Source organism: Orcinus orca, chromosome 8 (assembly GCF_937001465.1).
Source record: "Orcinus orca chromosome 8, mOrcOrc1.1, whole genome shotgun sequence".
Taxonomy (NCBI): Eukaryota; Metazoa; Chordata; class Mammalia; order Artiodactyla; family Delphinidae; genus Orcinus; species Orcinus orca.
In genome coordinates this window covers 10,003,721-10,021,268 of record NC_064566.1, presented here as the reverse complement: position 1 = coordinate 10,021,268, position 17,548 = coordinate 10,003,721, and the positions used below count along the sequence as shown (strand labels likewise).

Genomic DNA, 17,548 nt, shown 5'->3' with positions numbered 1-17,548 from the left:
ACCTCCAATCCTGACATTGTCAACACCATCTTCCCCTCCTTGTTTTGAATCATGACTCACTTCAGACCTGGAGCTATCAAAGACACCTTTAAGAGACTAAAAGAGCCGGCATGGGGCCAGTGGAGGGTGGCCTCATCAAAGGCCAGACCAAGCTCTAAGAAGTTATGGAAGGAATCCGACAGTGTGTTCAGGCCAGGGCCCACATCTTCATCATTGTTACAGCTCCTGAAGCACTCTGCATGACTACCTTTCACATGGATTTTCCTTTTTTTTTTAAAATTTTGGCCATACCACGTGGCTTGACGGATCTCAGTTCCCCTACCAGGGATTGAACCCGGGCCACAGCAGTGAAAGCACTGAATCCTAACCACTAGACCACCAAGGAGCTCCCTCACGTGTTATTTTTCAAATTGACCTTTGGGCACAAAACAGGAGAAAAAATCATTTTTAGTTGGTGAAAAGATTTTCCCATCAATGATTAGGGGTAAGACTCAACTTCACCATAAATTCAAGCTGGGGTTTGGATTTGGGCCTCTGAGACACACATATGGAAATGAAGCTCATTCACAACCCACAGCCCTGAGGCTGCAGAGTCAGCCTTGAATAACCAACATCAATGTTTTAATGACCTGATATTTACAAAACTGAAGAAGTGAGAGAGATTCCAAGTTATTATTTCAGACCTGATATTTAATGTATTGTAAATAAGATTAAACAAAATCTCCTAAGCTGGTTTCAACCTATTCAAATGAACTTTATATCAACCAGCCTCAAAACTACAGCACTTACTGTGACACTGAGAAATATACAAAAATACATCAGTATTTCCAATACTTAACACAGTGTTTAAAAAGTGTTTACATGCCCACACACAGTACTTAGACTTGGACTAAGCTTTCTTCCATCATTTATTCAACCACATGCTAGTGAAATAACCTCATACTGTATGGCCCTTTGTTAAAAGGCTGAGATATTACCAAGATACAAGCATATTAGTCTGGTGCTCTGCCACCCTGCCCCCACCCCACACCCCCTCAACAGATCTAGCCCAGAGAACAGCTGCCCAGGATCAGCTCTACAAAAGTTTTAGGCACAGACTAAAATAGAAGTCAAGAGCCAGCGGTCACCAGAAAGTGAGTGCTGATCAAAATGCACCTCTTCTTGGAAGACACATAAAGCATCCCCAAGACATTTTCTCATTGCTTGTAAGGGAATTTCCAGATCATTTCTTTAGAGCTAAGTTTTAATAATCCCCTAGCATGCCAGCAAGAGACAAAGTATAAACTGGGTCACCCTATAAAATCTCCAAGGCCCACAACCAGAGTGTAATCTCAGGATTAAAGCCTGCTACAGGCCCCAGACTGCTTCCTGCCTCCACGATAAGTACTTCTTCTCTCAAGGTGCAACCAAAACCTGACACATATTAATTATATCATTCAAAACATTTCAGGACAAATACATTAAACACTTCTACCTGCCCTACCATGACGTCCAGACATTCTGACTGGCAAAAATGGACTCCCACTGTGCCAAACCATACAGCTTCTCCCTCTCTACTCCTGCTCCAGTACCTGGTAGACAAAGCAGATGGTAGGTGCTTGGCAACCATATAGGAACTTGACATCAATAACATGCAACTCCTCCAGGCGGATGTTAAAGGCCTTGAGCTCTTTATTGTCCCGGTCTAGTGGAATAACCTTGAAAAGGCCATCGTAGAGTCGCAGGCCAATCATTCGGCACTCAGGGTCAATGATGCCAATAATGCCCGTCTCTGAGGGGCGGCCGATTCGGTCCTGAGAAATAAAACTGGGTTAGGAAAGAACCTCAAACACCTAGAGTAACAGAAAACGCTGCGCACCACCTTCCCAGGGTGATTTTAAGAGTGGCAGCAAAACCAGTGGCGTCCTGACATGTCAGGACGCCCAAATGTCAGTGTACGCCTTTTTGCAAAACACTGAATCTCAGTGAATTATTACCTTCTCCCTTGGACTCTGAGTAAACTGCAGAAGTCCTTAGTGTTTTCTCCTTGTTTCTCTGATCACACAGAGAGAGAGCTGCCCCAGCAGTACAATTTTCTTCACCAAATCATGACAACCCTACCAGGAAAACTCTCATCACCTCACCTGGACATTGCCATGAGCTCGCGTTATGATGTCAATGCTCTCGCCACTCTGCTTATACTCCAAGATGCAGGCATTGTACTTAGCTGTCAGGATAAACAGTAGGTCCTTGCTCTCCCCCTGGAAACCAACATCATACTATCAAAAGAGGTTTGTTTTGAAAACAGGAATACTTGTCTAGCCTTTAATCATCCTCTAAGCATATTAAATTCTTCAAGAATTTTCTTTTCTCCCTGAAAAAACCCACGGTAAGTATGTAACACACATTAGCTACGCACACACCCTAAGGGTGTGTACAGAAAGGCCAGAACTGAAGCTGGTAAACATCTAGTCCACTTTCATGATTCTTCATCTCTGCTCTACATATAACGTATTCATCTAGTTCCACGTCAGCTAATCTCAATTACTCCATTCAAATTCTGAAAGATGAATGCAACGCCTCCTCTAATCCCCTCCAAGTACTTGGACAAAGAAAAAAAAATGTGAACAAAGGAAGCTGAAGTGCATCTATAAAGTCTCTCTTACTTATTCACACAGACCCCAACAAAGTGAGTATTTTGTTCAAAGGGTTATAATTTAAATTTTGAACTCACTGCTTCCCCATCAGATTCACTTACAGATAGAAACGGTCGAATTATAATAACAATAATAATTTGGTGATGTGTTAACAGTGAATGCTTGTTAGGTGCTACGTCCTGTTATTAAACCACTTAATCCTGACAATAACCCAGAGGACTGGATACTGTTATCCCCATTTTGCAGATGGGGAAACAAGGCTCTGAAAGGTTAGATGACAACCAAAATTAGATTTAATAAGGAATAAAGCCAGTACTGCCCTAACTCTAGAGCCTACTCTCTGAATCACTATGATGACCCACAGGACGGTGACCCACATTTCAAACTGCTTTAATATTCCCTTCTAAAAAGTCAACTTGATAAAACAAAAAAAAAAGTCAACTTGATAAATTTTTCCCTAGCAAATCTCTCCTTCTGTTTCTTGGAAGCTTTTTAAATTAGAATATAAATTGAAATCTGCCATTCAAAAAGAGAAGAGTTTCTCTCCTAAGCCTTATTGCACCCATCCTAAGCAAGCAGTGACGTAAAACAACGTAAACCCGACTACAACTAACAGTTCTCCCTTTGTTGCTGGGCCCAACCAACCCAGAGCACTTACCTTGGGCCTGAAAAGCTCCATGACAGCAATCTTCCCATACATGCCCACCTCCTTGACGGGTCGAAGCCCCTCAGCAGTGACCACATAGATCTCTAATCTCGTATTTTTGGCAATCAACAGGTTCAAGTCTTCAGCTGAAGTAAAGTGTCCTGAAAGAACAGATCCTCTAATCTTTGAAGCCAAAGCACTATCTAAGTGATCCTATCACTTCTACCTAAAACCTCCTGAATTCTCACGTATTTCTCCGGTTCCCTCCATTCACTCCCTTCTCACCAAATCCTCAGAGGCTCACTTCACACATTCAAGAACGCTACTTCCCTCATCAGATTAAGAAACTGGACTGGGCCTAAGAGCAGCATGTCCTTCAACTGCCAATGACTGTGAAAACCCTTCAGATGGCTCTGTGCCCTCGAATTTCACTTTTCCTATCGCAGTGGCCGACTCATACTCTAATTAAGGGATGCTGGAGAAAGTGTTTTTCCCTATTCAGTCCAAATTCGAATTTTCACAAAATCTTTACCAAACAGACTAGATCAAACGAAGAGAATTCTCAGAGCTTTACCTTAAAACCTTGTTTTGTTTGCACCTCTTGCCCTCCCAGCAGTCTACCAAAACCCCACCCACACTCCTTCATAGCCTCCAACTCTCCAACAACAGTTTTCCTTCGGAATCATGATTCGGATTTACATAAAAATACAAGTTTGAGAGCTTCATATTCTGTTGAGAACTTGGTTCAAGATGATTATGGCTGGGTTCTGGACATCTGCGTCCTTAACAATTCTTGCATAAACAAACAAGGCAAACCCAGCACTGGGCAGGGCCATTCCAAACCCTCTTCTCCAACAGCTCCCTCTTGTAAACAACAGCCCCAGGCAAAGCGGACTCCTCTCTTTCGGGTGAGTACGGACATTCCTCACATCCCTCCACCTCCTGCACCTCCCAGGCTCCTGCCCCAAAGTCGCCATCATCACCGCCCCTTCCCCCCTAACCACACGCGGCCAATCTCGCGGCCCAAGCAACACCGCACAAACAACTCACATTCCACTCTCTGTCCCACTGGGCGCGTCCTGTCCTCGAGGCCAAGTGACCTCCGAGAACGAAAGGGGACCCTCAAGAGCAGCTTTTACTCCCCCAGAGGCGAGTGTTGAGACAGCTTCTTTTAAGCCGTGGGCTGTGGGAGGTCCCTCGGCCGCCAGCGCCTTCCATTCCCTGGGCCCGGTCCTGGCGGCAACCCGGGGGCCGCCGGCTTCCCTAGGCCTCGGTTCCCCCCAGCTCCCTCCCTCACCGGGGTCTCCTGCCCTGGCAGCCTCACCGGTCACGCAGCCGTTCACGGCGGTGGGCTTCTGTGCCGTTACCACGTAGTTGTACGACATGTCGAGGCCTGGGGCAGCCCAGCGGGACTCAGGCGAAACGAAAAAAAGACGGACACGAGCAAAGAGACAGGGAGCCCCCACCCGCGCGCGGCGAACTCCACTGCCGCTGTCTCCGCCCCAGAGACACGTTGCAGGCCAGAGCGGCCGGGGCGCGGGGCATCACGGGACGGGCTCACCTGGCCTCTTGGAGGACTCAAGGCGCCGAGGCGGCCAACCAAGGGAGGCCCCGCCCCCAGAGGCCCCGCCCATCTCCTACCGCCCGAGCTTGGAGTACCCGGATGAGGGCACCCTGTCGGGTCTTTGGGAAGCAGCGGCGGTTCCCGAGGTAGTGGACGCTGGGGAGAGCTGGTCGCGGAGGTGCACCGACGCCTCCACATCCTCCTCCTCCTCCTCCTCCGGAGCTGACCCGCCGACCTCATCCCTAGTCCGCGCCCGTCGCCCGTTCCCAGACCCCGTCCACTCCATCTTCCTTGCTCCAGGAGCCTTCGGGGTTGTTCCCCCTTCTGGAACCGGAAGGTACTGCAGAGGCCTAGAGAGGGGAGGAAGGTGACATCAATTTGTGCACCTCCCAGACTAGAACCGAGGTTTGTACCTCCCTTCCCCTAGCTTTCCCAGTACCTCTAAACCCAACCCCGCCCTGACCCTAGATTGACCGATCACTCCGCTTCACCTGGCATGCGCGGGGGGAGGCACTTAGGCTCTCCCCTCTCCCCTTTGAACTTTGTGTTTGTGTTTGAGACTTTGTGTTTCAAGGGCCAAGCAGGCCACTTGCCCAGCACAGTTAGTCCCCCCGTGGCTGTGCAAATTCTGACCTCAAACGCAAAACCAAAAATTCCCTGGTGAGAACCTTAGGGACCCAGGAAAGCAGTCAGCCCTGCAACTTCCAGGCCGCTCCACATCAGACAGGCCCTGCAAGGACTAGGACGAGAGCCACGTGGTCTGAAGCACCTGCTGCAAGGCCACAGAGGAGGCAGCCCCCATTTTACAGATGAGGAAGCTGAGCCTCAGGGGAACTGGTTTACCCAAGATCCCCCAGTAAGAGACAGAGCTAGGTGCCGAGGCAGGTGTGGATTCTTTCCACTGCAGACACATGCAATGAGCCCGAGACCCTGGATGACTCCAAGACGCCTCTGAACCTGACTGAACCGAAAGGAGCTAAAATGTCGTTGCGGTTTACTGTGTGGTTTTACGCATCTGGGACTTTCTGCCTTGCTTTGGAGGCATTGAATTATCAGTAGAAAGAACACGGGATTTGTAGAAAAACTAAACATAGGTTTGAGTCCTGGCTCCTAACAGTATGACCTCGGACACATCACCAGAGCTCTCTGGGTCGGTTTCCCAAAAGCAAAATGGAGTCAGACTCAGCCGTCACCTTCCTGGTGTGGTCCCAACACTGACAAGAGCAAGCGTGTGAAGATCTTTATGAATGTATTCACTGCATGCGAGGCCTGTGTAATAGATAAGTTACTCTGTGGGTAACTTTGCCCGTTGGTGATAAGGTGGGCACCACTCGTGAGCGTAAGGCAGCTGTGTGCCCAACGTGGATCAGTCAGTGTTCTGGCAGCCAGGTGCAGGCATGAACCTTGGTCAACCCCATGCTCTTCTCCATCCCCAGCTCACATTCTAGAGTTTGGACTTGGGTCAAAGTCTGGGGCAGCTCCCTAATTACTAGGGCCCTGAAAGCACGATTGTGCCAGAAGGCTGCAAGCGCCTGCAGCAGCTCACGCTGTTACCCCCTCTTGCAGATACTGCTTGTCACCTTCACTGTGCTCAGGCCCGGTAGCACCCACAGGATTGCCTGTCCTCCGGCAGCTCAGTGCAAAGGTGTGAACTCAACTTCCTTCAGAGCCTCCCCACCATGGTGAGTCCCCTGAGGGCCAGGGCAGAGGAAGGGCACTCTGGTCTTGGGGCAGTAGGGGTGCCAGCCCTGGGCATGTTGGAGTTCCTTGCTCCCTGACCAAGAGATGCTACTGCCTCCTGAGGTTAAGAGAGAGGGTCATCCTCCGTCTCAGGACCTGACTTCCCTTCATTTCCCAGCTGGGCCCAGCCAGGCCTGTGGCTGCAGCCTCTGAGTCCCTCCAGGACCCATCTGCCCCTGGTCTGGGTCATGCCTTTAGATTAGAACATTAACAGTTGCCTACTCTGTAATAGACAGTACCAGTCACAGGAGTCGTGAAGAAGGACCTGGTGCCTCTTCCAGAGCCTTGGGCATGTGTGGGCTTGTGGGATCTACACTCACTGCAGGAGGCTCAGCATGCCCCTGGGCATGCCCCAGGCCCATTCTAGAACTGATCTGGAGGAAAACAGGCCTGGGCAGACCTGGGTTCAAATTTCAGCCTACCACCAACCAGCTATGTGACGTTCTACCAAAGACTTGACTTCCCTGAGCCTCTTTCCTCATCTGCAGTTTAAAAGGAGAGATGTTGATCAGACCAGGATCCTAGGGGCCTCCCATAGTTGCCTGGTCGACTTTTCTTTCTTTTTCCATCCCCTCAGGCCACTGGGAACCAAGGATGGCACCAGACCCCAAGCCCTCCTCTAGCTCTGGTTCGGGAATGGTTGCAAATCCCAGGCAGGATAGACTGTCAGGGATGGCAAGGGAGCACGTTCTTGGAGGGTGGTGGTGCTGGAGACTGGGCTTGGAATTGAGACCCACTCTCGACTTCATTGCGTATTCCAGTCCCTGGCAGGCTCTGAGAGCCACAAGCCCGTGCCCTTCCTAGGACAGGACCTCTGCCACTCTCAGCCTCCCTTCAGCCCCTGGGGAGAGCAGCATGATAAGGCCAAAATGGAACCAGCTTTGGAGCCAGGTGGACCTGGTCACTTGCTGGCTGTGTGACCTTGGGCAAAGTCATATAAATCTGCCTGTTTCTTCACTGGACTAATTTTCCTCCATAGGGTTGTTGGAAGATTAAACAAGATGTGCTTAAAAGCACTTAGAACAAGGTGTGGCTCACAGTCACTGCTCTGGCCCCCGCCAGACCCAGGAAAGGCCAAAGTTTGCATGAAGGAATGGGGTTCTGGCAGGCTTGGGGAAGGGGCCTCCGGGAAAGCTCAGCTGCAGGCTTCCCCCAGGCCACCGGGCAATGCTGGTAGCCTGGCCCTCTCTGACCCTATTGGGCACCAGTTTCACTGTTTGGGACAAAGGCGGGAGCTGCACACAGTCTACAGACCTCATTCAGCTAGCTCCAGCTTTTCAGAGCTGGTTGAAGAAGGGAGTAGCTCCTTTGCATTCAGTTTTTTGCTATATAGCGGGCATATACTCTAGTTATTAAATCCCTATTTTGCAGAGGAAGCAGATGGGTGTGGGCCCTGTCTGGCCCCCTCCCCTGGCACAGGAGCGCCAACCTGGGGCTTCTCCTCCTTTGACAGAAGGCTGTTGGGCCCCAGTTTTAAATTTTATTTTACTTTATTTATTTTATGTTTTTGCCGCACCGTGCGGCATGCAGGATCTTAGTTCCCTGACCAGGGATTGAACCCACGTCCCCTGCAGTGGAAGCTCGGAGTCTTACCCACTGGACCGCCAGGGAAGTCCCCCAACTTCATTAATTTTTTTATACTCGGAACTCCAGTTACCCCATTTTCGTTGTATCAAAGTCATTCTGCAGGATAAATTTAAGCCATAAATTAGTTACTGAATAAGAAGTTGCAAAATAAGAAATCATGGGAACATCCACCTTATAAAAAGATGCCTAATTCAAGGAACCACTGTTGCCTGGAGTTCCTGGGTGGGTGTGGGCTGGGGTGTGAGTCATAGCAACGTGGCTGGGCAGGATGGGGCTGCCCCGCCAACTCTACCAGAACCTCGTCCCGCTCCTCTCCCACAGACCTCCAAGAAGCTAGTGAACTCGGTGGCAGGCTGTGCCGATGACGCCCTCGCTGGCCTGGTGGCCTGCAACCCCAACCTGCAGCTCCTGCAAGGCCACCGTGTGGCCCTCCGCTCTGACCTGGATAGTCTCAAGGGCCAGGTGGCACTACTGTCGGGTGGGGGCTCTGGCCATGAGCCCGCCCATGCCGGTGAGCACCCTGGGCCAGAGGTGGCAGTGGGCTCTGGGCAGAGTGGACGGGGGGCTCCTGGGAGATCTTTGGTGCTGTTAGGAGGTTCAGGACAGAGCCTGGCCCAGAGTCAGGAGCCCAGTCCTGGCTCTGGCTCGCCCACTCCCTTGAGCTGTGATCTGGGGCCAGTCGTGGCCTCTCTCTGTGCCTCAGTCTCTACATCTGTAAAAGCACAAGGTGGGGCCAAATGACCTCTCAGTCCTTTCCAGCTCTGATAGTCGGTGATTCCGTGAATCCTCCTGGCCTCCGAGGCCCAGCTGACCTGCCGTCCCCTCCTCCATGAAGCCTGCCTGACTTTTCCAGCCTAGCGCAGTATTCCTCTTCCCACCGTGCATTTTCACATTCAACATGGACAGTCCTGGATTGTTTCCTGTTTAGTGCCAGGCATGTGAACTCTCCATGAGAGCTTGGGGATGGGGGCATGGGGAGGGGTAGGGACCAGGCTTTGTATCCTCTGTATCTTTCCTGTTTCTCTCTGGCAAATTCATCCATCCACTCAGCAAACATTCATGAGCACCTGTTGTGTGCCTGGCACTGTCTGGCCACTAGGGGCGCAAAAGTGACCCAGACAGGCAAGGCGCCTGCCCTCATGGAGCTTCTATTCTCCTTTGGGGAGACAGAAACCAGGTAAACACGTAAGTGAAAGAGATCATTCCAGAGCACGTAAGTGAGGTAGTGAAGACAGGAGAGCAGGCTAAAGGGACAGCAAGTAGCTGGACATGGGTGAGTGACTACTTCAGTTGGGAGGTCGGGGAAGGCCTCTCCAAGGAGGTGATAGATCTGGGGAGAGCAGCGCAGGTACTCTTCTGCACCAAGTGCACAGTAGGGCTCACCAAACCATGAAGCCCAGGAGCGTGGGGAGCCCCAGGGATTGCAGGCACAGGTCCCCACCCAACATCCTCTCCCCACCTCTCTGTCTCAGGTTTCATAGGGAAGGGGATGCTGACAGGGGTCATTGCGGGAGCCGTGTTCACCTCCCCTGCAGTGGGCAGCATCCTGGCGGCCATCAGGGCAGTGGCCCAGGCGGGCACAGGTAAGCCTGGCATGCGGGAGGGGCCGCTGTGGGGAGCGCGAGTGCTGATGGGGCCCTACCGACTGCTCCCGCAGTGGGGACCCTCCTCATCGTGAAGAACTACACTGGGGATCGGCTCAACTTTGGCCTGGCCCGGGAGCAGGCCCGGGCGGAGGGCATCCCTGTGGAGATGGTGGTCATCGGGGATGACAGCGCCTTCACCGTCCTGAAGAAGGCAGGCAGGCGCGGGCTTTGTGGCACAGTGCTCATACACAAGGTGAGGGTCCCCTCCTGGGACACCACTGGCCAGCCCGTCCCAGCCCTCTCTCTCCAGGCAGCACCTGGTGCTGGACCTTTCCAGCCATCTATCCCACCACCCCAGGAAGCCACTCCTTCCGCAGCGCTCCCTGATTCAGGAGGGCCCCACCGTCCCCAAAACCATGTCCGCCCGGATCCAGGCATTCATCGTCCCGGCCCCTTCCCTGCCCTTCCCCACCTGCAACCATCGCCCCGTCCTGGTGACCCTGCTCCCCAGCGCCTCCAAACGCACATCCTCCTCCAAGCCCTGCCCTTCCTGTCTCAGCCTCGCTTCAGTGCTCATCTGCTCGCGCCCAGGTGGCTGCAGCTGCCTCCTCAGCCGGCTCCCCTGCCTGCTTCCTGCCCGCCCCCCAGTCTCTTCCCCACACCACCCCACAGGTGTCTTTCAAAAATGTGTATCTGACCAGGTTGTTCCCCTACAGAAAGCCCCCCAGGGTTCCCAGAGTCAACCCAGGCTCCTCGGTCAGGCGCCCACCACACTCGTGCCCCTCCTCCCTCAAGTTCCTCTCCCATCATCCCTGTGGTCCCCTCATGCTCCATTAACACCAGTTCTCTGTACCACTGGGCTATGGCTCACCTTTGGGGCCTTGCTGCTGCTGAGTCGTTGGCCTCGAAAATCCTTTCCCTGTCCAACCCCCCTTTGGCCTGGCTGTGTCCTACTATTCTGTGGAGGCCCACCTCTGACGTCTCTCTCTCTGGGAGGTTTTCCCTCCCACCACACCAAGCACGCTATGGCCCCCTCCTCAGTGTTCCCATAACACCCATCCATCATCGGATTTGCCACCTCGCGTGAAATGTTCAGTTTGTGTTGTCTCTTTCCCCAACCCCTTCCCAGACCGAGTTCCTTCAAGGTAGGGACTGTGACTTAGACACCTTTGTTCCCCTTTTCAGCATATACTAGACGCTTGGCAAAAAAGTGGGTAGGTGGGTAAAGTGAGCCACGGTGTATATGCCATGGAGAAAAAACTGTAGGCTAGGAATTGGGAAACTAGCCACCAACTGACTGTGTGACACTGGACAAATCATCTCCCCTCTCTGGGCCCATCCCTCCATTTGTAAAGTTCCTCTGGCTCTGGGATTCTTGAATATTCCTGGCAGGTGCCCTAAGTGTAGCGGGCCAGGTTGATGGGGCAGGACGAAGAGATTGCCTGTTCCCAAATAGAAATTCAGCTCCAGCCTGTCCTCTGCCCTCTAGTGGTACAGTGACTCCTTTCCCGTTGGGGGCCTATCTCTGTGGGTGCAGGTGGCGGGTGCCCTGGCTGAGGCAGGTGCGGGGCTGGAGGAGATCACAGATCGGGTGAGCGAGGTCGCCAAGGCCGTGGGTGAGTGCCGGCCCAGGGCTCGGGGAGGAGGCGGGGGAGGTCGAGGCCCCCCCTTCCCAAGTCACTCCCCAGGGCTGAGGGAGGGTGTCCCTGCGGGAGCCCCTGAGAACAGCAGCCTTGGGTCCCCAGAGCCAGGTTTCTCTCCATCACTGAGATGAAGCGTCTGACAGCTTGTCTCGGTGAAGAGGCTTCCGAGGCATTGCTGCTGCCTGGCGCCGAGAGCACAGCGCTCGTCCCTTTCACACCTCATTTCTCTTAGGAACCCTGGGAGTGAGCTTGTCCTCCTGCAGTGTGCCGGGTTCCAAACCCACCTTTGAGCTCTCAGCCGATGAGGTGGAGCTGGGCCTGGGTAAGCTTGTGACCTCCGCCCCCTCCCCGGTCCAGCCGTGCCTGCTCCCTGGGTTTTTCCCTGTCTTCTGCCCTGGGAGCCATGTACCTGGTCCTTCTGCTCACGTGGAGCCGTCCCTTAGGGGGTCTTAGTATTTTTAAGTGGGTGCATGAGGCCCTTCTGGCCCAACGTGCCTGATTTCTACCAGCTTTGCCCTCCACACGCAGGGCTCTGGCCACAGGGGCTCTGTGCCTTGCCCACCTCCTTGCCTGTGCTCCCACCATTCTCAGGTACCCCTGCCCCTGCCAAGATGCAGCCCCTCTTTCAAGAGCCGTTCAGAGGCCACCCCAGCTGCAAAACCTTCCCTCTTCCTCTCCTGTGCTTCCCAAGTGATGGGCAGAGGCCTCAGCTGGCCTCTGTGACTGCCTGTAGTTAAGCTACTTAACTAGTTAAAAGTTAAGGGGACTTCCCTGGCGGTCCAGTGGTTAGCACTCCACGCTTCCAATGCAGGGGCCGCGGGTTCGATCCCTGGTCGGGGAACTAGGATCCCACATGCTGCACGGGGCAGCAAAAAAAAAAAAAAATTAGAAAAAAAAAAAAAAGTAAAGTTCTGGCTCTCTCCACCACCAAGCCAGAGACGGTGTATTTTTCATTATCTTGTCGGTTTCCCCCCAGCCCGCACTCCCCACGTCCACGTGCCTAGCCTGGTGCTGAGCACTTAGAAAATCCTTGACCAGACCACACTGAGCGAATCCCCAGGCCCCGAGCAGGTCAGCAGTGCTTGCATCTACCCACAGGGATCCACGGGGAGGCTGGCGTGCACCGGATAAAGGTATGTGGACTTCCCGGTGAAGGTTGGCCCAAGACCAAGGCCCCCAACGCAGCTCACTCCCGGCTCCCTCTGACAGATGGCAACCGCCGACGAGATTGTGGCGCTCATGCTGGACCACATGACGAGCTCCTCCAACGTGTCCCACGTGCCTGTGCGGTCCGGTGAGGGGGCTGTCACACTGTCTCCCAGCCTTTCCTCCCCCTCTGGGAATGGGGCCCAGAGAGGCTCACCTAGGTGTCGTGTCTGCCCACAGGCTCCTCAGTGGTGCTGATGGTCAACAACCTGGGTGGCCTGTCATTCCTGGAACTGGGCATCGTAGCCGACGCCGCCGTCCGCTCTCTGGGTGAGCCCCACACTGAAGGGGACCTCCTGACCCCCAGAGCTTCTTCCTTCCAACCCTTTGAAGCTGGATGTAAGAAAAGCAGCTGAGATAGGGTCTTGCAATGGTCCAGAGCATGGGCTGTACGCGTTTGTCAAGCCCGAGTTAGACAACGGTCCCTCTGCCACTTACTTGCTGGGTGCCTTGAGCCTGTTTCCTTGTCTGTAAAGAGGGGGTAATAATAGTCCCTGCCTTATAGGGTGGTTGTGCGGATGAAATGGGATTAAACGTTATGTAACACACTTAACACAGTACTTGGGACGTGGTAAGAACGCAGTAACTGAGACTACTTATCTGCCGCTGTAGAACGGACACCTCCAGGGAATGTGGTCATTCAGGGCGTCACTGAGGGATGCCCCAAGGAAATCTGACCTCAGAGCCCCAACTCCCAAAGTTCTTGTTTTTCTCTTAACTCTATTTCTTTCTCTGATGCTCTGGGGGTAAGTGCCCGTCCTTCCCTCCTTTTCTCAAACACTTCCACGCTCTGGTACTGCAGAGGGCCGAGGAGTGAAGATTGCTCGTGCCCTGGTGGGCACCTTCATGTCAGCCCTGGATATGCCTGGCATTTCTCTCACTCTTCTGCTGGTGGATGAGCCCCTCCTGAAACTGATAGGTGAGACCTGGAAGCTGGGGTCAGCGAAGCCAGGGGCCCTTGGAGCTGCAAGGAGCCAAGGGGACTTGGAGAGACCCCATCAGGGCTGACCATGACAATCAGGACCCTGTGGGGAGGCCCTTTCTGGCTTCCCCAGCCTTCTCCAGCTCTCACTTGACTGTGAAGGAGTGGGCATTAGGATCCTCCCCCGGGGACCCTCCCCTCTCCCTTGTACACAGTAGGCACTCAATACTTGCTTGTTGCGGTGGAGGGGACGGGGCCACCAGGTGGGGAGTCCAGGCCCCACTTGATCCCTGGCCGGCCAGCCTGTCTCTCAGAGAGTCATCCTGCTGTCCCTAGATGCTGAGACCACCGCCTCGGCCTGGCCTAACGTGGCCAAGGTCTCGGTGACTGGGCGGAAGCGGTGCCGGGCTGCCCCCGCCAAGCCCCTGGAGGCCCCTGATTCCACTGCTGCAGGAGGTACAAGCCATGCTGTTGGGGAAGGTGGCCCCGGGCTTTGGCCTGAGGCCTAAAGGGTGCAGGGAGTGCAGAGGGGCGTGGAGGGCCCCTGGCGCCCATACCTCCCACATGGGTCACGTTTGGCTGTGAGAAGGGCCGGGCAGGCCTCCTTCCCACTGTCCTCCGTCTCCAGGCGCAGCCTCGAAGCAGATGGTGCTTGTGTTGGAGCGGGTGTGCGCCATCCTTCTGGGCCTGGAGGAACGTCTGAACGCCCTGGACCGCGCTGCCGGCGACGGGGACTGTGGGACCACCCACAGCTGCGCTGCCAGAGGTTGGTGCCAGGAACCACCTGGGGCAGCAGAGGGGGTGGTGTGGCACACTGATGGTGACATTTTGGCATTTCATGAACCAGAAGGATTTCAAAAACATCTGGAGTGCTCACGTGGGGTTGGCAACTTTTATTTTGCCAAGAGAGGTCGTTCACAAAACCTAGCATCCCTTTCACCTGTTTTCATAAAGGGACACTTCTAACACTACAAATGTAGGAAGGTTGTTATCGCAGAATAAAATGTAATATTTTACAGTGAATACAAACTTTAGATTATTCTAAAGGGAAACTCATTCTGTTCTTATTTTTCTCAGCTGAACCAGACTAGGGAAAAGTTCTTAATTATCCAGCATCGTTGAATCAAGAAAAAAGTATTTAGTGCCAACCACAGGTCAGGTGCTGCCCTCGACTCTATGGATAAAATAGCGAGCAAAGCAGATTAAAATCACTGCCCTCGTGGCTTATGTTGTGGTAGGAGAGACAAACCACGATCAAGGTAAATCAGTAAAAGACAAAAAAAAAAGCAGGGACGCGAGGAAGCATCATCACCTGCTGGGTGACCGTCGAGGTCCCTGTCCCTGACCTGTTCCCAGCCCTCTCCAGACTGCAGCGGGATATAGAGGGACTCTGGGAGTCTCTTCATGTTGGTTCCCTCAGCCCCTCCCAGCACCCATTCCTTCCGGCTGGCAGCGAGGCCTGGGTACTTGGTTGGAATCCAGGCAGATGGCAGGGTGGGTCTCTGAATTCCTCACCATCTCTCTCTGCCTTCAGCGATTCAGGGGTGGCTGAAGGAGGGCCCACCCCCTGCCAGCCCTGCCCAGCTACTCTCCAAATTGGCCCTCCTGCTACTGGAGAAGATGGGAGGCTCATCTGGGGCGGTGAGTGCTGGCAGCCCCCGGGGGCAGAGGGCTGACATGGACGGGTCCTGGGTTGGCCGAGGCCTGGGCCAGCCCCGTGTGCTCAGCATCCTGGCCCTCCCCAGCTCTATGGCCTTTTCCTGACTGCAGCGGCCCAGCCGCTCAAGGCCAAGACTGACCTTCCAGCCTGGTCCGCTGCCATGGATGCCGGCCTGGAGGCCATGCAGAAGTGAGCCAGGGACCTGGGCCTTAGACGGGGGTGGGCTCGGGGAGGTGGTTGATGCCACCCACCCCCAAAGTGATTCCCTGCAGGGAGCCTCATTTGTTCTCTTCCCTGCCAGGTATGGAAAGGCTGCCCCAGGGGATAGGACTATGGTATGTATCTGGCCCAGCCCTTCCCCCTTTTGAGCGTAGAAGCCCTGAAGGCCACCCTCAGTGGCAGGGCCTGTCCTCAGCCCCTCTCCTTCACCTTGTCCAGCTGGATTCTCTGTGGGCAGCAGGACAGGAGCTCCAAGCCTGGAAGAGCCCAGGGGCTAATCTCCAAATCCTGAGCAAGGCAGTCAAGGTGAGTGAGGCTGGGCCCAGCCACCCAGGGAGGCAGACTGAGAACCACCAGGCTCCCATCTCCATGCGGCCTTGAACAAGTTGACATCCTTTCTGTACCTCAGTTTTCTTCTTTACAAATGGAGGACAGCACCTGCCTCAGAGGGTTGCTGTGGGACGGAAAAGATATGTAGGGCGCCCACACAGGGTCTGGGACATAGCAGGCCCTTGGTGAATGGTGGCCCCTTGCCTTGCTAGCAGTGTGTGGGATGTGACCTCTCCACCCTGGTGTCAGTGCTGGGACAGAAGGGGCCGGGGTCCATGGCAGGAAGGAAGCCTGGTGGCTGCTTCTTGAACCTGCTCCACACCCCCACCCCTCAGAGTGCAGAAGCCGCAGCCGAGGCCACCAGGAACATGGAAGCTGGAGCTGGACGAGCCAGTTACATCAGCTCCGCGCGCCTGGATCAGCCAGACCCCGGGGCGGTGGCGGCCGCGGCCGTTCTCCGTGCTATCCTGGAGGTCTTGCAGAGCCAGGAGGCATGAATGCCTCGCCGGGCCTCAGGGCCTCACTCACTGCTATGCCCAGCCGCTGCTGTCACTTACTTGTACCTTAGAACTGTCGCCCTCCCACGCCTCTCGCCCTCGGGCCCTGTCTTCTGAGTTCAGTAGGAACTCCTCAACCAGCCTGCAGAATTCCTCCACTGTAGAAACTGCAGGCCCAGAGTGGGTCACTGACCTTTCCCTCTTCAGGGAAGGGGCAGCCCTAGGGTCACCCGGCTCTGCCCCCAGGCAGCTCTGAGCTTCGATGATAGGGCTTTTCCCTAGGTGGCAGCACAATCTTTAGCTGGCAACTCTCATTTGGTTTTAAGACTCCCTGTGAAAGGTCCTCTGCACCTGAACTGAGTGTGAAAAAGCAAGCCAGTAACCACATTGCAGCCAAAGAGCCGCTGCTCCCTCCAGGGGACCTTTATCCAAGCGTGTGAACAGGCGGGCCCACTACCGTCCCCGGCTGAGACCTCACCCCACCACTGAAATGCTCATCTCCCATCTCCTACCGCCTGAGACCCAAAGGCAGGGTCTGTGCAGCTGGGCCAGGTCCACTGGGACCCCCATTCCTGTGCTTCCAGTGCACACACCACACCTGATGGGTGTGCTTTTCTCAGCACTAAACTAACAGAATTCACTGATTCTTCAGGAATCAAATGGGCAAGTGGGTCTCCAAAAGGAAAAGAAATCACCATATTCTAAGGCTCAGCGGTAGGACAGAAACTGCCCAGGCCAGCCCATGGGTCTCTCTAGAGCCATCACTGATGGCCCCTGGGAGAGCACGAGGGGCTGCTGAGTCTACGAGGTGTGTGGTGGAGACCGCACAGCGCACACCTGGCGCATACTTGGCGCAGGGGGGCAGTTAAAGGCACTGGCATGGATTCACTTTAGACATGGATGTGACTTTGAATCCTGGTTCTGCTTCAGACTAGCTACATAAACTCAGGCCTATTATTTAGCCTCTTAGAATCTGTAAAATCCGAACGGTGCCCACCTCATGGGCACGTGGAAAGGATTCAAATGAACTGGTGAAGATAATGGCCTCAGCAGTCCAGGGGCTTACTCACTGGGAGTTACCCGTATCACCGATACGTGCATCCAACCCCTTGAGTCGTCTGCTCTACCACCAGGTGGCCTCAGCTCATCACACTTGGAAGGGGGCCACCACTTACTTTGCCCAAACTTGGCTGCAGGCTTCCTCAGCCCCTCGGCTTCCCTATTTCTGCCCAGGGTCCCCTGTCCATCAGCCACACCACAGGTCCCTGAGCACAAGGCACAGTTATCAGTGTGCACAGATGCACACACCCAG

General features: G+C 54.2%; 2 protein-coding genes across 4 annotated transcripts in view; one reads left to right on the top strand and one right to left on the bottom strand.

Moving 5' to 3' along the window:
- Positions 1–4,827, bottom strand: part of DDB1 (damage specific DNA binding protein 1) — a 31,254-nt gene extending 26,427 nt beyond the window's left edge. For both annotated transcript variants that reach the window (XM_004264179.4, XM_049714411.1), the window contains exons 1-4: positions 4,607–4,827; positions 3,295–3,443; positions 2,124–2,240; positions 1,572–1,793 (exon numbers count right to left, since the gene is read on the bottom strand). In XM_004264179.4, the coding sequence (XP_004264227.1) occupies positions 1,572–1,793; positions 2,124–2,240; positions 3,295–3,443; positions 4,607–4,667 (549 nt within the window). In that variant the 5' untranslated portion in view covers positions 4,668–4,827. The remainder of the gene's footprint in view (positions 1–1,571; positions 1,794–2,123; positions 2,241–3,294; positions 3,444–4,606) is intronic.
- A 92-nt stretch (positions 4,828–4,919) lies between these two features.
- TKFC (triokinase and FMN cyclase) lies at positions 4,920–16,618 on the top strand. 2 transcript variants are annotated; one of them, XM_004264180.3, is made up of 18 exons: positions 4,920–5,251; positions 6,413–6,528; positions 8,495–8,684; positions 9,646–9,756; positions 9,831–10,012; positions 11,297–11,375; positions 11,635–11,724; positions 12,501–12,535; positions 12,612–12,696; positions 12,789–12,878; positions 13,411–13,527; positions 13,867–13,986; positions 14,159–14,296; positions 15,065–15,171; positions 15,276–15,379; positions 15,492–15,525; positions 15,629–15,715; positions 16,075–16,618. In XM_004264180.3, the coding sequence occupies exons 2-18, from the start codon at positions 6,526–6,528 to the stop codon at positions 16,234–16,236; spliced, it is 1,734 nt and encodes a 577-aa protein (XP_004264228.1). In that variant the 5' UTR covers positions 4,920–5,251; positions 6,413–6,525; the 3' UTR covers positions 16,237–16,618. The 2 variants fall into 2 exon arrangements, with proteins under 2 accessions (XP_004264228.1, XP_033269839.1); XM_033413948.2 differs by lacking the exons at positions 4,920–5,251; positions 6,413–6,528 and adding an exon at positions 8,933–9,107 and having other exon boundaries at positions 8,559–8,684.
- Positions 16,619–17,548: the final 930 nt, after the last annotated feature.